Here is a 16,640-nt window from a genome sequence, read left to right on the forward strand (position 1 = left end):
TCGGAGATTTTCCTCTATCATCGGCTGCTGCGTTTTTTCCCTCTGCTGCGTCCTGCACGCCCATTTTCCCCCGCTACCCTTCGGGTGCATTCTGGCCCGCCCCATTTAGAGAGGGTAAGAGAGGGGATGATCGCTTGGGTCCGGCGTCCGATCAACAGAAAGTGGTACGTTATCTGAAAAAGGCTATTAGACACTGTAATCATTTTATTTTGGTTTTCCTCAATGCCTGGTACCTGAAAACTCATTAACACTATGTATTTTAAACGTCCGGAAAAAGCAATTAGGCAGGTACGAAGCATTAGCTTAATGATGCTTGTCGGACCAGTCCCTTTTTGTTTTGATGACGCGACATAAGAATTTCTTGACTTCCCTTTATTAGTTCAGTACTGTAATATTTGTCGCATAACGCAGTTAGCAACTTTCACTTTCAAGTAGGCCTACGGGGGTGTATTAATAACATGCCGTAAATCCACCTATTGTCTGATTTATATGACATCTGAACTTTCATCTCGTTATCGTTAAAGTCATCATTACCTTCATTATGACAGCAAATATATTTTAATTACATTTCGTAAATTACTAAGTTTGGCAGCCTAGATAGTATGAAATATTGTACTGCAAAATTCACTGAAATATTACGGATAAATAAAATTTGCAGATAAATCTTGCAAAAATATTGTAGAAATGATTGTGAAATAAATTATGAAGGTTCCATCAAAATGTTTCATGTAATATACCTAATGTAATGTAAAAATTTTTCACTGAAATATTCCATGTAAAGTTTTGAAACATGAAAATTTTGCATGAACCTTTCAGATACATGGCAAGAATTATTTCGTGAAAGTTGATTTTTGGAATGTCGATAAAAATGTTTAGTGAAACATTAGCGTAAACTATCAGAAACGTTTTTTTTTCCAATATTGTATAAAAATATTCCAAAAGCATTGTTGCAATATTCTCACAAATCATTCCCTGAAATATTGTTGAAATAATTTTTGGAAAAAAACGCAGTGAATATATCAGAAATTTGTTATAACATTTTCGGTGAAATATTTCGATTAAACTTTACAGAAATATTACTCAACACATTTCATGAAAATGATTAGGCAATATTTATCGCAAAATCCCATAAAATGTCTATGAAACATTGCAGACGTGATTTGTGCAATTTTGCCGTTCAATGTTTCAGACAAATTGCAATAATTTTTTGCATAACATTTTCCAAAAAAATTTCGAAAGGTTTCAGAAACTTTGCAATGGAAATATTTTATTGAATATCTTAGAAAAGTTTCTTAAAATATTTTTGTAATATATTTTGGAATATTTCTGCTAATATTTCAAACGAAAGATTCATAATTTTATTTAATAACTAGAAAATTAATTAATAAGTTATTAAGATAATTAACGTTATTTAATAAATATTTTTCAAAGATGTAAGTTTTTTACTGGAGCTTAAATATTAAAAGTTGCTCAGTAATTTTAAGTGTCGTGATATAGCATAGGTAGTTATAAGTGTCACGGGGTTCGATTCCCGTTGCGAACATTTTCTGCGATTATAAATATTTATTTTAATTAAACTAATGGTGTTTACGCATTTCTTTTATCCCGTGTATTCATGTTAATGCACCAATGGAGATCACGTTTTTATTAGCGAAATAGAACATTCGAAAATTCTATTGGATATTCCTTTGATTTTATATGAGATAGAGCCGACGATATTATTTATTGATTAATAAATATGCCATTATATACTCACGATTTCAAAATGTTATTAACAAAGTTTTAAGTGTTTTTCATCTCAAGTTATCTGTGTTAAAAAATCAATCAAAAGTTTAAAAAACACGATAACAAATGTACTGTAAGTTCTAAAAACATTATAGTTTTCTATAATCATCGGTATAGAACGTTCACATAATGTCTTTTCAAAAAAAATTTCTAATAATTTACGTAACTTAATAAAGTCAAAACTATACAATATTTGATCGTCATAATCTGTCAATTTATATATTTTATGCTTAACTTTGTTTATTTAAAGTTAAACTTTCGCATGGAATAAAATTCAATTAATTTCTCAACTACGAGATATCAGACAGTCATTATTTTGAGGTTAGTATGATTAAAGTGATCAATTCATATGAAATTTATGGCCACTATACTGATTCACTTTTCAAACATTTAATCATCTACGGAAACCGACGATTATCTTTCATGAACGTATACCTAACATATCCCTATATATAATTGCCTACAACAGCTGATCTCTTTTTTACAAGAGGATTAATATAGTTCTACAGTCAAGTTAAAAAAAGTTATTGAAATATTCAGTAGTAGTTGTGGAGATATTAAAAGAAAATGATTAATACCGAGCGTGCTTCGCTTTACTATTACTATATATATATTTCTCCTTTTGGTTTACCACTCGCATCTTTTCATGCGCGGACAGATTTGGCTCAGCATTTGATCGTAATTTTCACCTATTCCAACGTAATTGAGACCATGGGTATAAATGGAAGATTTATAGTTCTTGGATTGTAATTTCTAAATCTCTTTTCAAATTTCAAAGAATTGCATTGGCTGAGCAAGAGTGAATTATGCAAAAAAGCTAAAAAAAAAGAAGCTATTTTTGTAATTCTATTTCAGATAATAATCCAACAGAGCCCATATTATGTACATATAATATGTACATCGTGTAATACAAAACCCCCATGGGCCGGCTCTCAATCACCAAAATCAACAGAAACTAAAAAGAGGGCGAAAAACTGGTAGTTTTCAACAATTCATTTTTCTGGGCTCGTTACGGTCCTATTCAAACGACTAAAATATTATTTTGAAGGTAATTGAATTTCCTACAATTTTCTCCACTGAAGTATAGACTTTTTTCAATAGTTTCAGTTTTTAACGCGAAAAACACATTTTTGCAATTTTCAATTGTTGTTCAACAGTCCCTGAATGAATAGGAATTGGAAACAAGTACGTTTTTATCTAATGTCAATGTGTGATGTCAAATGAATATGCAATCTGCTGTCAAGAATAATGTACCGAAAATGTATAATTTGACTGGCCTTGTCTATTTTATTTTTCGCGACACATGACGTATTAGTTCGTCACACTATATTCGTTGACCATACAGAGTTCCGGAATATATACATATATATAATGTCTAGAGCGTCCTCTGCACGTTACAACACGAATACGGCCACCTATGGTGAAAACTAAAATTTTCTGAATTTATTACGTGCTTAATCGTCACGTCTCTCAGAGTAAAAAATGGAATGGAGTTGCAGTGTTATTAAAAAAACAATTTGAAAATGTTACGAACTCCTTGGACTTGATTTCGATAAATCTAATAATTTTTTAGGAAAACTTATAACCTAGAATTTGTTAAAGTGTTTCCTGTTGAAAACATCTTCCTAGAAATCCATCTGGTACGTATCGTATGGGCTCTATATAGATTTAAACTGGATTCTTAGGATGGATTTTCAGGTGAAATTCATCCAACTTTATGTTATACTATTGGTAAATTAATAACACCAATTTTTCATAATGGAATTTCTGAACCTTAGACTGCATAATTTCAAGGTTGCCATAGTAACAGAAAACAAAGGAATTGCTAATAAACTATTGAATTTATCTATTTTTTTCTAAAAAATATTAAAAAGTTTACAATCCTTTTCATTTATATTCTAAAATTATTATTGTTAGAAGAATTCCAATTGTATTAAAATGGAAGAAATTGTTAATTTTGGCTCAATCGAGGGAAATGTCAAAATATTATCAGCTTGAGGTTTAAATAGAAAAATTATTATTGATTAAAAACCAGAATATATTGAATCTAGAATTATATTATTGACTATTAATTATAGACGCACTACTAGAAAATTTGCTAATACTTTATTAAATATAGAATCAAAAATTTCAAAGTGAAGTCAAAACAATGTTTTGAGTGCTTTTAGATTTTTACACTTCAAATGAACATGTAAATATAAGGAAGGTTGACAATGGTAAATAATTATGAATTTCCTAGTTTATCACGCAGAAGTTCAAATACCATGTTGAATAATCTCTGTGTTTTAAAGGTATCTTCTAACGATGTAAAAACATGCACTTTTTGTTAAAAAGATAACACCGAATGCACTCAATTTGAATTAAGTCACACAACTTCAAGCAACAATTTTAATGCACTGACTGTCTTGGTTAATGTAGCTAATTATTTAACTAAGTTAGTTGAAATTCTTTTGTTAAGTGGTTTAATATTTCTTCTGATTCAAATAATATTTGCTGTTCAATTGAGTAAAGTTTTTAAAATAATTTTAGTTTTAATCTGTTTCAAATATCAATTTTTGATGTTAGTAATACAATTAACAATACAGATGATTAAAAAAACTCTAATTCAAACGCTTAATTATGAACAATTTCATGTACCTAAAAATATTTCAAAAAAATATTAGGAGTATAATTAAAACAGAACATGAATCATAATTTATAGCCAAAAATTATGATATTTTTGTCATTCTAGAATCATGGTCAAAACCTAATTTAAAATGTTCTTGAATAAATTTTGCCAAAATTATGATAGAGTAACTTGTTAAGATGGTGGTATTTGTGTATATATTAAAAACATTTTTTTTAAATAGATAGTTTTTTTGATAGACCTAATGTATTTAAATCTTTAAATATTATTTTGTTTCGAGATACGAATCAATTTTATTTATAAACCATCTAATAATAATTTTGATGATAAAATTTGAAAATCATTGAAAATCATTCTTCAATCAAATTAGAATCGTTCTAAATATTATAAAACTAAAGTTGTAATTGTGGGAGATTTTAACTGTTATCATTATAATTGAGACAATTTAGATCCAAATGATAAAATAAGAATTGGTAATTACAATGATTCAGATTTAATTCTATTAAATGATGGTTCTCTTACGTTATTAACTGATAATCTAAATGGAATTTCATATGTAAATTTATCAATGGCTTCATTAGGTTTAATTATGAATGCATCTTGGAAATTTTATCTTGACGCTATTGATTATGATCATTTTCCAATCATTATTGAAATTAATACAAATTGTAATTCTTTAAAATTTATTAATTATTCTTATTAAATATTAAAGGTGTAGATTGGCCAAATTTAAAATACTTTTTAGAAACTAAAATTGAGAAAATAGATAGTAATAACAGTTTTAAGGATAAATCTACTCAACAAAAATATAATTTTTTTATTGATCTTATTAATAAAATTAGAATTAGGTAAACCTATTAAAAAAATTAATAAATAAATAAATAAAAATGATAAAAACAACAGAAGTATATCAAAGTATAAAATTTTAAGAAGTTTAATGGTTTGGTGGGATGATTGTAATCAACTAATCAAAAATAGAAAAAACGCTCTTTACTTATAGCACATATCAGAAATTTTTTCAACTTTAAAAAACAATTAAATCCTTTTACACGGTAGTCCTATGTTCTTATAATTAATTTAAATTATTAATTTAATTTCAAATATTGAATTTTCCATAAAAAATTGAATTAAAAATTTTGAGTTTTGAATTTTCCGCTGAATAATATCTCGTCGATACATGGCATATGACATGCCAGATAGTCAAAGAATCACCACTGACAGCCATGCTGTACGGTTCATTGCAGGACGTGCTTCCAGTGTTAGTTTTGTTGGCTGCAAATAAAACGCTGTACCTTCTATAAAGGCTTGTTTCTGTTATCACCTGCGTGAATCAACAGTGTATAAAAGATAAAAATGCATTTTCTTTCGTGTTATTCTATTTACTTTCTCTTCCCTCCAACCAAATTTTAAGACAATATTAATTTTAGTATCACAGATGGTTATAAAATTATAAATTTATACTGATAATTTCAAAACATAATCTCTTATTTTCTTAAACTAAAACGATTTATTAACGATATATTTCCATTTTTGCAGATTATTGTGTAATTTTGATTATTTCTAAATTGAATTTACTTATGAAATATAAATTTCATATACTTTTAGACTCACAGTACATCTATTTCAAAATATACGAAAATCCATAATTTCGCACTTTTTTTTTCGTATCAACCAATCATAACAATGCATGTCAGCAACGGTTTTCTTTTTTAAAGGTAGGAATAATTATTTATCTGATCCTTATTATATGTCTCACGGTTTTCCTCAATGTTGTACAATAGATTCTTTAAACTTTAATATTTACGTTAAGGATATTCATAAATATATAGATTCTCATTGTGAACTACTCGTATTTTAATTTGCTGACGGGAAAGTATTTATTTGCTGTGGTGATAATTTACATTAAATGATACATTGAATTATATCCAAATAGTCTAGATTCATTATTAGTTTATCTTAAAACTTAATAAAATTACACATTTAATTGTTTCTCCAGAAAAAACTTCAATTATTATTTATTCAAAAAATAAAATTGACAATATTTAAAATTACAAAATAAAGATTTATGATACTGAAATTTATGTTTCTGAAAAAGTTATTTATCTTGGCATTTGACGAAAAGCTTTTTTGGAATTATTACGTAGACCATTCGATTTCTAAATGTAATAAAGTTGTAAACGTTATTAAATATCTTAGAACTACTTGATAAAGTGGTCACCCAAGTATTTTACAAATCGTTTATAAAAATATGATGAAAGGTATCACTGATTATAGTTAGTTTTATTATTTCATTAAAAAAATTGTAAATAAAATGCTTTAGGTTATCGAATCTCTATTCTCAATAGGGTGATTCGCGTAGAATTTCGTATTCCTCTTTCAAACATCAAAGCTCTTAATTTAGCTAATAAATATATTTTTAAATATTTTTCTGATTCAGATCATCCTATCTTCGAAATCCTAAATAAATTTAAAAAATTCACTAACGTCACGGACACAGACGTTAGTTGTCGTCAAAGACGTTAACGTTAATTAGGTCTCGCCCTTCCCATATACTTATAATTTAAATCAAATTTTATTTTATCCTACTGTCAATTTAGATACAGGACAAACAATTCAAAAATAAAAAAATCCCAATAAAACCTTCAAAGAAATTTGTATTGATGTTTCCGAAGATGATTCAGGTAGTTATGTAAGATATACTGTTTTAGATAATTGGGAAAATAAACTTATTGTAAAGAACAAATTAATAGTCACTACTTCATTTTTACATCTAAAGAATAGCTTTGAAGGAAGCAATAAAATTTATTTTACACGCCATCAGTTCTCCAGACAACATTTATTTTGATTTTAAACGTGTATTTATGGCTAATCATTTTAATGTCTTTGCAAAAGATATTTCTTATTTAATTCTTGATATTAAAAAATTACTTTTTGAAGCTCAATCTACAAATTTACCCATTTATAATTACATCCATCCCTTCTCATTTTAAATTTGAAGGTATGAGTATGTTGTTTATTATTGTTAGCTAACAATGTTAGGAAGAATAATGGAATTTCTAAAATATATATTTCTTTTTTTGATTTATACATAGATATTTCTTATTTGTGCTATAATCAATTTAAAAAGTTTCTATAAAAATTCAGACTTAACACTTGCTTATTTTATTTAAATAATTATTATTCATATAATCCTAGATTTTGATACAACAATTATAAGCTATCTAAATTTCATTTTAGTATAATAAGTAGGATAAGACCTGATCACTATGATTTAGACAATAGTTTATTAAAAAAAATTGATTTAACACTAAATATTATACTGCATTTCGTAATGTTATTGAAAATATTGATCACGTTTTAAAGATATGTCCTAAATTTGTCACTCAGAGAACGTTTTATTAAATATTTTATAAATATTATTATTCAAATATCATATATTTATTGTTTCAGTTGAATGTATGTAATCCTTCCAATTTGTCATTTTCCTAATTCATTATCTCTTTCTATTCGTCCTCTCTCTCTTTTTTCTCTTTTCCTTTCCTTTACATCCAAACTGAAGGAGTAAGAACTAGAAAATGGGAAAAAGTTAAAATTTAAACTGAAGATCCATTACTGCTACTATTTTCATTCGATTTACGCAAGATAAAGATCGAAACTGGTTCAAATAAAAATTACTATTAAGTAATAAGGCAGAGCCATAAAAATTCAAGAACAGGAATAACAAGATTCGACCAGTCACGCATCATTTTCCTTGTCTTCAGAAGTACAATCTAAAAAGGTTATCAGTATCATCATCGTGGTAATTACGGTCCCGTCGGAAACGTCGACGGTGGCTACCAGCATCAACGTTGACGATTAGAATTTTGAAGGAATATAAGCACAGTGAAGACACGTAACAACATGAAGCGCAGGTCGAGACGGGACTTGTCACCACCGCAAGTCAAGTCGAGCAGATCATCGCCCAGACGGTACGTATGTGCATCTGGATGTCACTGTGGACACCCAATTCAATTCTTTTTCAAGAAATCTTCTACAGACGAGCTGTAGGTTGAATTTTTTAGATTGCTCATACATGTTGCTGGCTTGTTATTATTTTTTTTGTTGAACTGATGAGTGTTTTCTTGTCTATAGGCTATCTTTCTTGTCTATAGGCTATAGGCTATAAAACCGGTTGTCTATAGGCTATCTCTAGATCTCTGCGCGAATGTGGATTGTTTTCAAGTGAACAGTTTCAACCAGTAGTGGGTAAACAAGCGTGAAGGAACTTACCGGGAAATCAGTGAAAGTCAACCTGTAAAATTTAGACAAAAACTGCGCGTGATTGACAAGGATAGCAAAACTCATTAATCATTCCGTGCAATTTAGTTTTTGTCAATAAAACAATTCCAAAAGTTGAACACACCTAGATTAAAAGAAATTGAATCTGCTAAGCATTTTGATACAATTTTTATAGAAATAAATGTGTTGAATCGTTAGTAAAAATCAATTTTTCTATCCAGTCAACAGATTATAACTATCCGTTAAAGAACAAATATTATTTATCATTACAGCGATATAAGCCCTTGAAGGTCAATCGGTAACATAGATCTATACTTTAAGGGACCCTCTCAAAATGAATTACGCCCTTATAATAAGAGCTGTATTAATAGAAATGGGTAATTTTCTAGAGTAACCATTAATGTTAAACATTTTTTAGAATTAGATTTTTTCATCCAAGAGAAATCTTGGAAGGCTTAAAACGATTTGTTAAAAAAATCACCAGGTGCATGTGTCGTTGTAATGAGAAATAATATTTATTTCTTATAATGAATGGTTATAATGATATTTTGATTGGATAGAAAAATTGCGCCCGTTTTTTACTAAAGCTATAACGCATTCATTTCTATAAAAATTGAATTTAATTTCTATTGACCTGGGAGTGTTTAACATTTGAAAATTTTTTATTATCGCAATCTTTTACATATATGGATGGTTAAAAAATCGATGTATGAAAATATAAATTATAGTACATACGTTTGGGCTCGATAAATAATCAAACTTAACTACTCAAACCTAAACTCGTACTAGGTCCAATAAACATATACAACATTCAAATCTTACAGGTACTCCGAATCCGAATCTCATCGTGAAAAATACGCCAGAGCAGCTCACGAAGAAGACTCCGAGCATTGTTACAAGATGCTACGTGTTTCGGGAATTCACTCTAATGCAAGCGATGAAAGCATAAAAAAAACCATTAACCGGAAATACAAAAACTTCGGCGAGTTTTCTATTCGTATCGCACATGAGCGTGTTGTCTATGTATCCTTCCGTAGTCACAAGGACGCCCGAGATGCTAAGTATGCCAATCCGAGTATCCAAATCTATGACGAACTGTGTCCAGTCGAGACGGTGTGCAAACGCCCATCGACCAGCGACACTTACAGACGTCCAAGATCCGTCTCCCCACCAAAGTACGACAAACACTTCTCCAGATCGCCGGATCCAATTATCCGACATCAGTTGATCGAGCAACGTTCGAGTGTACGGGCTAGTCCTGAGTATTCTGGGGTATTGCGTCGAGGTAAACGCCCATCGATCAGCGATACTTACAGACGTTCAAGATCCGTCTCACCACCCGTGTACGAGAGACACTACTCGAGATCGCCGGATTTGACTAACCGACACCAGTCGATCGAACGTAAAGATCGAGTGTACGAACCATTCATGGGCATTCCTGGGATGTTGCCTATATGTTCCATACCGCCACCACCTCATTATTTTATCAGACCTCCATTGTGCTATAGACCACCTGTTCATCCGGGTCCTCCCCCTTTCTGCAAACCTCCAAGTCATACAGTACTTCAGCACCTACTAAAAAGAAGATATCCATGACACTAAAAAGAAGATATTCCATTTGTAATTTTGTATATTGGTCAATCTGCTTTAATACCTTTTTATTTTTTTTTGTATCAAATGAAGGATGTAGTCGATGCGAATGACTTTTTTGTGGGATTCAGACTTCTTTTTAAAATAGATTGCCAATCTATTTATTCCGCATTCATATTTTTCTGTTCTAATCAATGTCTACTGGAAAACTAAACCTATAAATCATTTCCAGTTGTAATTTTTCGGATTTGATTGTTATATTTTTTTTTATTGCATCTTAGTACGCAAATGATGCATTCGATTTAAATTTACTTTTACGAATATGAATGTTGGCTAAAAATGAGTTTTAAATAGATTTTTAGCCTGTTAATATTGTGCTATTTGAATTAGCTTCTACTGAATTCTTCAACTAACTAATCGTCGTGCGCTCATATTTTAAAAATTCTAAAATACATCTCATACATATAACGATTCTATACTTTCACATGCTTAACTTTCGTTAATATTAATTGCTAAATAAAAATCTGATTAAATTTATATATATAGATTTACTTATAATTTCAAATCTAATAAAGTAGTTTTTTAGGTGTTTAGCTATAAATAATGAGAAACGAATTAACAGTAAGTTCGTTTCTCCTTTTTCTTTTTCCAATTATTCAAATTACCAGCTATGCCGGATAATTTCATTTTCTATATTTTTTAATATATTAATCTACGATTAAAAACTTTTTGTAGGGTATTCTCATATCAATAAACGTATTTTGTTGATAAAATACTGGAAATCAGTTTCAGCTAATTTGGCACGGTGCTTTTCGCAAGCTCAATTTCTAAATGTTCACTTTCAGCAAACAATGTAATTGTTATTTTTTATCTTTATATCGTCATATTCTTGACTTTATAATTAAATTTATAAATTTCATTTTACACAAGTTTTTCAAGAAATTACTACGCCAAATTATGTTTCATGTGAAATAGTAATCGATTTTTTATTCTCTTTGTTTTTGATTATTTTCATTCGAAGTTAAACTTCAAAGCAACCAACTTTCTTCTATAAAAAAAGAGATGAATCTGAGAGTGTAGGCTATTTATTCACGATCTAATTTACTGAATGATGGACACGTAAATATTATGATGTATAAATTAGTTATAGAGCAGTATCTTTTAAAAAGCTCGTTTTATCGCGGCTACTCTAACCTCAGTTGTAGTTTTTTTAATCATTGAAATTCAAAGCAAAACGATTTCATACAAATAATTTATATTGAATTGATTAACGTAATACATTAATTTTTCTTGAAAACAATGAAAATATTTAATGTTTATATTGAAAATGAATTAATTATAGTAATATAATAATTATATAATTATATAATTATAATAATTAATTTTGGCGTGTCTTGATTAGCTCGTATTACCATTGAGATTTTTCTCAACATTCCGATTTTACGCTTCATTCGCGTGGTTTATTATTGACCATCTACTTTAATTTTTCTATCCTATCACGATGCTCAGCTTTTGCAAGTTGATGAGCAAATGGAAGAAACCCATTTGTTCGATGTACGCGACTCCACGACTTGACGCTAGTATTCAATAAATTTATATGTCCTGAAAATAAATGTAATTTAAATGTATCAAGATTGTTTCTCCTTATCATTTTGATTAGGCCGTTGAGTGAATGTAGGTTATATTTTTTCTTTAATGCCTACAAATTATTTTACTTATTTTTTATTCACTCAATTGATAATAAATCGATGAAAAATAATTCAATTTATTTATTAACTCCGATTCACTACTTTTGCTATCAATCCACTTGACCACAGTTCAACCAATCGGATGATGAATAAAAAAAACTAGCTTCACTTTCAGCTCCATCTCTTTATTTATAAAATGAAAATAAAAGGATTGAAAATGCAATCGATTCGAACGGTATTTTTTGAAATTTTGATAATAATATCTAATAATACGAAAATGTAAAAGTTATTCTATCCTCGTATAGAATCTTCTGTCTGAGCAAACTGATGGTGATATTATCCTTGCACGTTAGAATTATTCAATATTTCTTTATATAATTTCGAACGTGGAAAGCACATCGTTTATGCATAAGTGTCTCTACTTTAGCATATGCAAAAATCTGCCAAAATAGCACCTAATATTGTCGATTATAATTAAAATATTTGATTAATTTTTACTAAAGTTTTAGTTTTAAATTTCATGCTTGACAGGATACAATCTGAATTAATAACAGTAAATTAACCACCGAGATCAAAAATATAAATGATAAGTAATAATTTAATGGGAAAACCATAGCAATTATTGTAAATGTATAAATGTTACAAATGGTTTTCTTCTGACACGTCATTTAGTAAAGCGGAAAACTTACTTTCATTGAGTTTCATTGAGTCATGAGCCATAAATTTATGTCATAAGCTGTGTTCAACAATATTAAAATAGTAGAAAAGAGATAATACAATGGTTATTGATTAACAAGCGTAATCGTGTAGCCATTAAAAAATAGTAAAAAAAGTTGTATTCATAAATCAATTTCAATATTAAAAATTTCATTTTACAAATGTATTGGCTAGACATTTTTTATTTTATGTTTCGGTTCAATATTTTTAAAGTGAAAGAAAAACCATTGCTTTTTAAAAATAATTGATTTTTATCTCATTTAGCTCAGACTACTGAATAAAAATCGGATCGAAAGTACTGCACATAATTTGTTTGCATATATATTCGATAAATTATGCACGTTGATTTCATTGCAAGTCTAGTTGTCATATTTTTGGGATTCAGTAGAAATTATACTTATATGTTCATTCATCGGTACGAACCCATAACTATGAAGTCTGCTTGGCTGTGCAAAATCTAGACAATCGATAATTTTTTTATTTTCAAACGTATCTTGGCATATTTCATTAGAACTAAAAAAAAATATTAAATAATGTTTCTATAAAATATGTAATACACTACAGAGTATGAAGATTCAGTAAAATTTTGAACCAATAAGTCTTTTATTTTATTCTACAATTGAAAATTTTTCTCTTTTGGAATACGACATAAATATTTAAACCAATTACCCAAAACTTAGGATATCAAATTAGCTCAAAGGTTTAAAAATTCAAATTAGAATTTACAAAAAAGGTACCCGGGGTGCAATCTTATCAATTTTCTTGAAATTGTGATTTTTTGCATATTATTATACTATTATATATTGCATATTACTATATTATTATAATTTTTGATGCAGTGTTTAATAAAATAAAGAATTCATTAAACTAAAATCTTTTAATAGAGTGAAAAGTAAAGTTACTTAAATATTATATTCAAAAAGTTGAATTTAAAAATAAAAAAGATTACTGTTGATTTCTATTCGTGAAAAATCTTCAATGTAATCAATTTCGAATTGTATATTTTCTATAGCGAAAAATGTGTCAAAAAGTATAGTTTTTCGTTAATAAGAAACAGGAGTTACTAGCCTGATCACTAAAAACAATGTACAAATATGCGGTTTTTAATATTAAGTGATACACATTTTATTTTCGTCTAAAATTCGGAATAGTGAAAAATTGAAAATTGAAAAAAACATTTTTAGGGATGAACTTCAAGAGTGGTTTTCACCCCTCAAATGTGCGCATGGGAACGTATAAAAGAATGTGTGTCACATATTTTTTAATGCTCTCCCACATATTACAATTTTAAGAAAATCGGTAAGATACACCTGGGGTACCTTCCTCATTAGTTGACTTTTGACTTTAATCAAAACGACAGTATATTCTAATACCCGCATAGTAAAAACGAAAAATTGCATCAATTCACGTAATGATCTATGCATAAATTTTAATTTTATATGGAAACAGATGGATGTATATATATGCTAATATTAATGTCAATTTCTTATTGATTACCAGATCAAATTACTGTAAGAGATATTTACGAGAGTTGTTTAGTAAATCCGTGATTTTAAATTTAAAAAAATTATTTAAATAAATAATTTCAATTTGTTTTTCAAAATATAATTCCCTTTCAACTCTATACATTTATTATAGTGGTGTTCAAGCTTTTGTATGCTCTCTGAAAAGTAATTTTTATCAAACTCCTCAAAATGCTTTTTCGTCGTAGCAATTACCTCTTCGTTGGATGAAAATCTTTTACTCTTAGAAGGGGAATAAGTTTAAAAATAAATTGGAATTATTTAAATAAATAGTGTTTTTTTATTTAAAGTTACGAACTTATTGAACGATCCTCGTACTTTCACTTGATTCCAATGTGTTCGAATGATTGTAAGTCTAAATATTTTTTCATAAAGAGGAAATTACTTTATTCTATTATTTCAAAAAGAAGTATAGAAAATATAACATACTTTTAATTACTCTACGATTAATGTGATTAATTTCATTGGATTTTGAATGTTGTTGAACAGTTTGTAAATATATGTATGTGCGTTGACATGGATGGTGCATGCACCGTATGATCTGTGGTCTATGCCCTACGTGGCATCTCTAGAGTTGTAAGGAGTGTAGAATGCCTTAATAAAATAGAGCGTTTCATGCCAAATATATTCTCTTCTCAATTCATCAGTCCAGCACCTTACCAATCCGTCAAACAGATTATCGCCCCAGGAAACGTGCTTCCACCGCTCTAGTTCCAATTAGAATGAGTAAAAATAAATTTATTTAAAGCGAAAAATTCGATGTGAAATCATGTAATAAAAGTGTGAATTGTCCGGGAGTTTTAGAGAAGTGCAAATAATAGAATTAGAGAACGAGCGTGTATTCGTATTGAATAGTCGAGTTGGTTTAAAGAATAAAATTGATTAATTGCATATTGAAAACAGAAAAGTGTCGATTTTTCTGACGTCAAGTCACACTAAAATACGCAACGGAAAGCCGAATCAAAAATGTGAAAATAATATTTGTGTAAAGGAAAATGTGGACGCGAGTGTTTTCGAGCATGTTATAGTGAACTTGTATAAATAAATGCCTAAAAAGTCTCGTGTCATAGTTGACAGTTGAACAAAGGATCAAGAATTAGACGCCATTACACCCAGATAGAAAATAAACGCGATTCGAGCGTACGATTTAGAGCGCTGCACGTTGAATGTAATGCGCGCACAGAACTTGCCGAGCAGGTCATACGCACTTGAACGTTGCGCAGTGCATTGTGTACCGATCGTGTTTGTTACAAAGCCAACGTTGATTAACCAATGTTAAACTTTGAATAAATAATATTAAATAGTGAGCTTTTTTGCTAACAAAATTTAAGGCATATCGCATTGCAGAAATCGAATATTAACGAAAATCAGAAATTGTTTAAATCACTTTCTTATATCAAATACTATGTATGTGTAAATATATATTCATTTGTATTTATAATAAGGGTATTCGTGAAATAAATTTTCATTTTTAAGTAATTTCTGCTGTTCGTTAAAATTTAATTCCTGTAATGTGATGTATTTTTTAATTTATTATAAAAATTTTTTTAGCAAATTCTTATTTATTTAAAGTTAAATATTTTTTACGATTTTTTGTTATAAAACTAACTAAAGTTCACGACGGTTTTCTTCTTGCTGTTAACGAACGTAGTTTGAAATATTTGAAACGAAATTCCATTCTTAATGAATACTTACATTATATACATACATATATGTTAACAAATAACAGTAATTGCTTACCAAATGAAAATTCATTTTAGCATTACTTGTATTACAAATACAGATGATTTTATACTTATTCATATATAACATAGATTATTTTATTATTATTCATATTTTAAGTTTTACTTTTGAAAATCTATCTTTAAATATTACCGTTAATTGTAAATTGTAATGTCAAAAGCTTTCATGAGGATTTAATAAAATTGAGATCTAATTACTTGATTATAATTGCCCATTTATTTTCTTTTTATCTCTCAATATCTTTAAACCACTCTATCTTGTTGAATTACATTGATATATTTATTTATTAACGTTTGTCTTTCTACGAAGCGAAGAACATGTTTATTCTCGTTTACGAAATAGTATTTTTCCTGTAGAGTATGTATTAGCAGCATCTTGCAGTGGCTTATTTTATAAAAAACCTATAATAATTTTTATTATAGGTATAACTATTTTTATGAAATACTTAAAAATTTATTTTGCCGGCTATTGAAACTATCCATACGTAATAGTGGAAATAGTTGTACAAAATCGACAAAATGTATGCAACAAAATATAATTTACTTGCCATGATCCTATCCAAAGATTTGTAGAAAGCACAATTGGGAGATTGGAATTTATAGTGTTGATATTATTCCCTTTTTTGAAATAGTAATAAGTTATATGAGTATGCAAATATAATTTTTGTATATTAATCCAATAAAAAGTAAA

The 16,640-nt window shown here is 28.5% G+C and overlaps 1 protein-coding gene across 4 annotated transcripts; it reads left to right on the forward strand.

Moving 5' to 3' along the window:
• The first annotated feature begins 59 nt into the window (after positions 1-59).
• Positions 60-15,653, forward strand: LOC131666453 (uncharacterized). Of its 4 annotated transcripts, none has more exons than XM_058939115.1 (3): positions 60-164; positions 7,862-8,379; positions 9,514-15,653. In XM_058939115.1, exons 2-3 carry the CDS (start codon positions 8,312-8,314, stop codon positions 10,283-10,285), a joined length of 840 nt encoding a protein of 279 aa, XP_058795098.1. In that variant the 5' UTR covers positions 60-164; positions 7,862-8,311; the 3' UTR covers positions 10,286-15,653. The 4 variants fall into 4 exon arrangements, with proteins under 4 accessions (XP_058795098.1, XP_058795100.1, XP_058795099.1 ...); XM_058939117.1 differs by lacking the exon at positions 60-164 and adding an exon at positions 2,088-2,106; XM_058939116.1 differs by lacking the exon at positions 60-164 and adding an exon at positions 2,753-2,833.
• Positions 15,654-16,640: the final 987 nt, after the last annotated feature.

Source organism: Phymastichus coffea, unplaced genomic scaffold, assembly GCF_024137745.1.
Source record: "Phymastichus coffea isolate CEN01 unplaced genomic scaffold, Cenicafe_Pcof_1.1 PCOF00058, whole genome shotgun sequence".
Taxonomy (NCBI): domain Eukaryota; kingdom Metazoa; phylum Arthropoda; class Insecta; order Hymenoptera; family Eulophidae; genus Phymastichus; species Phymastichus coffea.